Source organism: Heloderma suspectum, chromosome 2 (genome assembly GCF_057233095.1).
Source record: "Heloderma suspectum isolate Gila_16-S chromosome 2, 16-S_ref, whole genome shotgun sequence".
Classification (NCBI taxonomy): Eukaryota; Metazoa; Chordata; class Lepidosauria; order Squamata; family Helodermatidae; genus Heloderma; species Heloderma suspectum.
In genome coordinates, this window is record NC_139459.1 from 70,478,992 (window position 1) to 70,487,135 (window position 8,144).

The 8,144-nt window shown below is 48.2% G+C and overlaps 1 protein-coding gene across 2 annotated transcripts in view; it reads right to left on the reverse strand.

Moving 5' to 3' along the window:
* EFNA5 (ephrin A5) overlaps positions 1 to 2,849 on the reverse strand; it is a 287,959-nt gene extending 285,110 nt beyond the window's left edge. The window contains exon 1 of one of the 2 annotated variants that reach the window (XM_084833835.1): positions 1,206 to 2,849. In XM_084833835.1, the coding sequence (XP_084689961.1) occupies positions 1,206 to 1,330 (125 nt within the window). In that variant the 5' untranslated portion in view covers positions 1,331 to 2,849. The remainder of the gene's footprint in view (positions 1 to 1,205) is intronic. The other variant, XM_084833834.1, reaches the window with a different exon arrangement.
* Positions 2,850 to 8,144: the final 5,295 nt, after the last annotated feature.

Below are 8,144 nucleotides of genomic sequence, written 5' to 3' on the forward strand. Positions count from 1 at the left end.
AGAAACAAAAAAACACTTCAGTTTCATTTGCACTTACACTTTCTACTGAAAAGCAAATGGAAAGAAGAAATATATAGGAAGGTTGCTTCTACACAATCCCAACAGGAAACGTTATATGGGATTTGTTTTATCCAAGTATTATAAAAAGCATCTTCTAATGTAGAACACAGTATCACTCCTCATGCTAACTCGCTGCATGAACATGAAGGGCTGCTTTCTCTCTACTCATCATCTAGATCCACAGCAGATTGCCTTTGCTTTGATAGAGCATCACCAACTATTGCATTTGAATTTGCTCTGACAGCTGGAGTAGCCCTTTTCTATGGGAAACCTCATCTGACTGCACTGAAACATTGAAAACTTGGGGGAATCTTTACTCAGTTAACCTGACATGACCAGCTTACATGAGATTCATATACCCTCACCCCAGGCAAACAGATGGAGGGAAGTAAAGCTGGAGAGCAATGCTAACACTCCTTTTTTATTACATTGAATACCCTGACACAGAACAGGTGCCTAGAGTCTCTTGCAAGCTCAGTCCAGGGGGGCTATATATATTTATCTAAATAAATAAAAGAAATAAAGACAGATTCACTGTGGCACAAGCCAGTTTGAGGCTCTCACTGGGCAAACTTTTAAAAGTTTCACTAGCGTAAGAGAGGATTGGAATCTCTTTGTTCTATTATTTTTAAGTTACCTGCCAAAAAACAAAACAAAACCTGGTTCTAAAGGAAACACACACACACACACACACACACACTTCCTGGGTGTATGATTTCAGGTATTTGCTTGCATGAGTAATTTACTACGAGTTACAGATGCCTAGCAAAGATAAGACGAGCATTCTGTAAGAACTATAAACAACCAGGTCCTGAAAGTCAGCTGTACTGATGCAATACAGAAATCAAGAGGACAAACAAGGTACAGGGCGATGTCCCCAGCACTGCCCACGCTGGAGCTACAAGAGAGGAAGTTTGCCCCTTTTCCCAAACAAGTGCTTCCCCACTTGAAGATGCGAAGACGCTGGTGTTTCCAAGGCAGTCCTCCCCTCTCCCCCTACTTCCCCAAACTCTAGTTCCCCCTTTAACTACGCGGAATATGAATGGTAAGAGCCGGATCCTGGAGATGTTGCTACGGGTTGAGAGCCCTGTAGACTCCAGCGGTGGGACTGCCCAGCTCAGTACTGAGTTGGGTTTCCGTCTTACCTGGGGTTGGTGCTGTTCCAGTAGACGGCATAGCGATCGGCCACCGTTTTGGAGCTGGGATCCTGGCTGAAGACGCGCATCCAGAGCACCAGAAAGACCAGCGTCAACATCTCCACGTGCAACATCACTCCCGGCCAACAAGACACACAGGGATAGATAGATCTTCTTTTCTTTCTTCAAAACAACGACAACAAAGGAGAACGACACCAAGGAAAATGAAAGGGGGGGTGAGGAAAAACAGACAAACCACACCAAGTCACAAGACACACACAAAGAGAACAGCGCAAGGGAGGCGCGGGGCCGCGAGAAGGTCCCCCCCGGAAAAAAGCCCGTGGCGAGGAGAAATCCTTATGGAGCCTGCGGGCCCCGGTAGGGGGAGCTGGGAGCCGAGCCGGGCACCAGCAGCAGCGGCAGCAGACGGCGGAGGAGGAGGCGGGAGGCGCTCATTCACGGCGGCGCGTCCTGTGCCGAGCCCAAGGCGAGACATACACCGGCCCTGCCCCCGTCCAGCGCCGCTGAGGGGCGGCTCCGCTGTCCTGGCCTCGCCTCGCCTCGCCTCGCCTCCGAAAGGGCTTCTCCCTCCTTCCCTCCCTCGGGGACGCGCCTCTTCCCGCCTTTTGGCGCGAGGCTCGGAGGGGGCGCTTCGAGGCCGGCGGGAAATCCCCAGGAGGAAGAAAAAGTCCGCTTCGGGCGCGCTCGCTCCTGCTGCTCCTCCTCGCGCTCTCCAGTCGGAGCGGAGGCGCCTCGCCTCGCCTCGCCTCGCCCGCCTGCCCGCTCTCTCAGGGAGGCTTCTCGTCTTTCCTGTTCCCGGGCGATGGATGAACAAGCGGGAGGAATCCGCAGACCCGGAATTGGCGGCAGCGGAGACCGGGGGAAAGAGCGAGCGGGCGGGCGGGCGGGCGGAGGGAATGGAAGGGGAATGTGCAATCCTAGGCTACCAAAGCGCGCGGCTTGAGGAGGAACCAAAATGAAGGGGGAAAGCCGACGCCGGGGGAGGAGGAAGCCCCCGAAGTCCTCTGGCGCAGCCTCGCCGTGCAGGCGCCTCCTCCGTCCGAGGCAGAAGCTGCCGGAGAGCCCCCAGGCGAGGCGGCGGCGGTCTCTCCTCCTCCAAGCTTCGCCAAGTGGCTCCGGGAGCAGAGCAAGGTCCGAGTCCCTGGAACGTCAACTTTGCAAAAGAGAGAGGCGGAGGCGGAAAAAAGAGGCGCCCTCCCTGCAGACGACTACATTAGAAGGGGGGAGGGAAGGAAGGAAAGGCAGGGCGGGGGAGCCGTCAGGGTCTTGCCCGGCAGGCGGCTGCTCTCAGCCTTCTGAAGCGGCGGCGGCGGCAGAAGGGAGCGGAGAAATGTCTCTCGCGGCTCTGGGAAGCAAATGCGATAAAACTCGAATGCAGCGGCTGGCAGGCAGGGATCTTTAGGAGCGACGAGGATTGGAGGAGCAGAAGTCAACACTGCCCAAGACGAGGAAGGAGGGGGAAAAGAAAGAAATAATTGGGGGGGCGATCTTTTAAATAGCCACGCCCACTTTTCTTTTCTTTTTTTCAATGACCGATTTCTTCCCCTTCGCGTAAACCCGGCAGCGGCAGCCTAGGAAAAGCGAGGAGGCTCGTGGGGCGGCTGTCTGTGTGCAACAGACAGCTGCATAGATGCATACACGGGATATATATATATATATATATATATATATATAATATACGCATCCACATGTGTATGTGCGTGACAGGAGACGGATCTAAAAGCCTCCGTGTGTGTGTGTGTACGAAAGAGGTGCAGTCGGCTAGCTAGGAGCAAAGGCGCTGTTGGGTGATCATGTGGGAATTTTGCATGCAGTTTACTTGCGGGGGGGGGGCATTGCTCGAGCAGCCAGTCAGAGCCTAGGCTGTTTGCTTACAGATTGCTTTTTTTTCCTCCCTTCTTTCTCTCCAACCCGATTGGACTCCGATCCTAGGAAAGGGGCGTTTCCTTCGCCTTCTGCCCCGCCCCTCTTGACAAACTGACCCCCCCCACCCCACCTTCTGAAAACCTGACTAATTGAATTACAAGGAGTGGTTTCTTGATGCTGCAGGTATCCATTTCCGCGAGGGATATGAGGTGGGGTCGTGCGGAAGATGCTGGCGCTCCACATTCCCCGTGAAAACGCAGGCGGGGCAGAGCTGCGAGAGCCGTTTCCCAGATCTGGTGGACGGGGATGCGGCATCAGCTGTTGACGGGTGGGATGTGGCGAGATCGGGTGAATTTGGCTGCAGGCTGCGCGTCTAATCGCGCACTTGAGTAATCATATTTTAACGCGCGCGCGTACACGCAGTTTAGCATTCTGGAAACAGATTTGTAATCTGTTTTGTTCTGCGATTAATCGTCTTCTTTCCACCAAAGTCTTTTGCGTTGCCAAGCGGCGGCTCGGCTGTGGGGCTTTCGGATTAGTTTATTTACAAGGGCTTGTGATCACGAAATGGCCTGCCTGCCCCCCACGGTTGGAAACTGCCGGTAGGTATCGGCCCCCCGCGGAACCTCTGCCAGCACCGACTGAATGCGGCAAAGCGATTCACCTGAAGCCTGTCTCGCGCCTCATACATTTGCAACGAGAGCAGCGGCAGCAACGGATCCTTCCCGAGCCATATTTCATTAACTGCTCTCAAAGGGCGGGCATATCCCCCTCTGCCAGCAGCTGCATTTTTATGGTGCTCTACCAGTGACTCTCCCAGGTGACCTTTCTCCAGAAGGCACGGGAAAAGCGGCGTATTTACACACGAACCACACATCACCCTTTCACATAAAACCACACCCTGCTGAGGCCCAAAGTTTAGGAAAGGCAACTGAAAGGACCAGCCCAGTGGTGGTGTATGCAATCCATCGAAAGTAGCTCCAAGGGAGGATGGAAGTCTTCACTGGGGGATGCGGGTCCCTGGGTCCCTTTGAGTTAGTCTTTCAGCACCCTAAAACTTCGGAAGAGAGACGCACACATTTGGTGTCCCGAATCTTTGGGGCAGACAGAGGTTCCCTTCCCTCCTTTGAAACGGGAGAGTGACTTTTAGTTTGGGGCGAAATGTTTTCCAGGCATGATGTGGCTATATCTGCGGGGGGGGGGGGGTTGCAGCAGCAGCAAAAAAAAAAAAAAAAAAAACCCGCCTCATCATGTTCTGTAGTCTTTCATCCATTTGGATCCCTTCTCTGCGACTCTGCTTTGTCGTGGCTTGCTTAGTGCTTTTCAATCGTTTGAAAGTGCCCAGACTCCCTCTAGTGGCGAATTGAAAGGCCGCAGTTTATCTAGGTATTTCTTAATGAAACCAATAGGTAATTGCACGTCACCCACAAAAAACAGTTCATTTAAACCAGTTTGGAGGTCCGGGCTTTTCCAAACAGCAACAAAATCCTCATTCCTGGTCTCAGGACCACCATGTCTATATATAGAATGTTTTTTTGTTGTTGATTGTTGTTGAACCATATAAAATTAGGTGTTTCAATTGGCCTAAGTAAGCAAGCTGATGAGTTACTAACTACTGTAAGCAGTTAGGCACTACTTAAATCCCTATCTGTGGAAGTACAAGGAGTGAATGTGAATCGAGATCACAATAGGTGCATCTTGTGGTGATAAATATTTGTGTGTGTTTGGGGATGGGGGAGTCTATCATGATATGTTGCATTACGAGTTTCAGTATTACTGTCTGAAACAGATTACTTCTTCCATTCTAGTCAGCTCTAAAGTGGCCAGAGTAGTGTTAGGAAAGTACAAGTAATTCATTGTCAGTCTATTCCCACCATGCCTCATCTAACACCACTTATTGCATAAGAAAATAATGCAATAGTTAATTTGCTGGTGAGAGCTGTTACTCTCACAGCGGCTCCACAACAGCTCAGGTCAGCTCACCACAACACATTGTGACTATATCTGCACCACAATATGGTACAGATTCCACTATTACAACTGCAGAAATGATTCCCTGTGCACAGTGGAGATTGTACAAATTAGTTGCTCAGACTATACTTGATATCACATAAGATGCTTGTTAAGTATTTTTCATTGGCATCATTGGGATGGTCCAAGTTTGGAAACCATGTGCCAAGGGGCAAAAATATTGCTGTTTAATACTGGCATCCCCAACATGATTCTTGTGGGTGCTGCTGCCTGACAGGTTCTCACTACTTGCCTTTGCTTGTTAATCTTTTATAGAAGTGAATGGAATGGAGTGATTTCTCCATTCATTTGCCCAGAAAGTGGGAGCTGTAGTGCAGAAAAATGGCTGTTGGGGGTAGCCCAATCTTTGCCAAGAACCCTTTTAGAACTTTCCCTGTCACAAGCCTTTGGGGCAGTGCCACTCTCCCCCCCAAAAAAAGTAAGAGAATGGGGGGACCACTCCTTTGAGCTGCATAGGGAGAAAAATGCTGTATGTGTTTGTTTTCTTTGTGTAAGAGAGAAAACACAGAGAATGAGAGCAGGGATGCTCCCAAAATGTTTTGACTCATGGCAACCATTTTGTCACTAGCCACACTCACATACCCATTTTGAGGTAATGTCCATGACACCTTTCAAAAATTCCAAATGTACCCTGGTTTAATATTTAGAGGTACATCCTTAAAATATTTAAGGGAAGTGGGGCTTAATGTTCTTGTAATCATTGTGGTGTTCTTTCATTGTTATATTTTACACTGGTATAATATCCTGTTCATGTAGCTTATTCTTTCATTACATACAAAAGCATGTCCTGTATGTATAAAACCATCAAATAAGAATATCAGTGTAAAAATGTAATAGTAACTAACAGGTGTTAAAGCGAGTCAACTGTTGGTAAGAAAAAGAAACATGTGTCCCAGGCCTTATTTTGCAATCTGTAGGTAATTGTATTTGAATAATGTACAGATGCAGCAGACACAATAACTTTGGATCAACTACACTTGCTTTTTTAAAAGGAAAGTCAATAGTTATCAGCAGGACTATTGAATTAGCAAATGTCATAACAAAAACAATTCATAAGGGCACATTGACTATTACATCCAATCAGATAACAGCACATTTGATGTCCCCTTTCGTGGTGACATAATTAAACAATTATCGATGTCAAAGTTATAAACTACTTCTGCATGCCAATAAACACCTCTGACCTTGGTCTGTAATTAGTGGAATCATAAGGGATATGTACAAATGCCTTGTTCAGCATTAACATCCATTACAGAATTTGAAGTGAAGAATTTACACTGAGAATATACAAGCAAATATAATTGAATAGTCACACTGCTTCCTTCATAGACTTATTGCCTTTCTGTAGTCATTAACAAATATTACTATTCTGTATAGCATATTTCTTTTAAAAATGGCCATGTGATAGGATTGTTATAGCCAGGGCATTTCATAAGTGACACTGAAAATGGCTTGTCTGGAATGCATCACCTATGCATTGATAATGGAAAATAGAATGTGGAAGGCATCCATTTTAACACTGAATGTGCATTATAGCCAATATAGCTTGAATAATAAACAGAAGAAATGCCTTATACTGAGTTAGACTATTGGTCCATCTAGCCCATTATTACCTAAATCAGTATTTATCAACGTGTGGTCCACAAGTGTTGTTTCAAGTGGGCCATACTATTCCCACATACCTTCCCTCACAGAAAATTGTATGTGTTTCTAGGCACCAGCTGGTTTCTAGTCTAGCTGCCACAACTGCACTAGAGGAAGGGAGGGTGGAATAAGCAGAAGGGATGGAGAAGGAAAGATAGCAGGTGGTAGAAGCGAATGGCAGGCAGCCCAAGAGACAGCACAGATCACACAGCCACCCCCTTGGTGCAAGGAGAAGGCCTCCTCTGATATGGGACATGTTTCCAAGTCAAGGTAGTTTAGGACCTGCAGGTAGGTAGGTAGGTAGGTAGGTATTTCTATACTACCCAATAGCCAAAGCTCTCTGGGTAGTTCACAACAAAAGTTAGACTTCACTCTGCTTGTAAAGCAGCGTGTGTGAGAGATTCTGTTCTGTAGAGGACAAGCTGGAGAAGCACACAGAAAACCAGGGAAGCAATGTTGGTTTGGGTAGGCTCTCCTTTCAGACTTACCAAGGGAGAAGCCACAGGTGTCATTTGTGCAAGTGAGGCAGAACTGCAGGGGGAACACTAGGGTGCCTAGTGTTGGTAAGGACAATCCTGCCCGAATGTGGGCAGGAACAGAGCAGCTTGGTGAATTAGTAAAGGGAGGAGTTGTGCTTCAGATGAAACTTTGCCAAGATCTATAGCAGTAGAGCTGCCTGTTACTACTGATCTCTGAGTATGTTGTGCAACTCACTGTTAAGCATGCACAATCTAAGGTGGGTCTTATGTTTCAATATTTATTTTTCCTGAAGGTATTCTTCTACGAATCCAAGACAAACCATTCAACATCACAGTAATTCAAGTCTATGCCCCAACCACTGCGGCCAAAGAAGCTGAGGTTGATCGGTTCTATGAAGACCTACAACACCTTCTAGAACTAACACCAAAAAAAGATGTCCTCTTCATCATAGGGGATTGGAATGCTAAAGCAGGAAGTCAAGAAATCACTGGGATAACAGGCAAGCATGGCCTTGGTGTACAAAATGAAGCAGGACAAAGGCTAATAGAGTTTTGCCAAGAGAACACACTGATCATAACAAAACTCTTTCCCAACAGCTAGGGATGGCGGAGAATTCCACCATGGATTATAATGAGGCTGAATGCACTGGCATTCGGCCCCCCAAATCCCGTGGCAGAACGGCCTCCCACCCCCCGCCCCCCCACGGATTCCCCCCCAGGACGAAGCTTACCTGGGGAGGATGTTCCAGTGGCGGCAGCGGCTGGTCTTTCGATCGGCTGCTGCAGCTGCCATTTGCGTCTGCTGTTTGCCGTGATAGGCTACATAAATACTTACATAGCCTATCACGGCAAACAGCAGACTCAAATGGCGGCTGTGGCAGCTGGTCAAAAGACCAGCCGCTGCCAC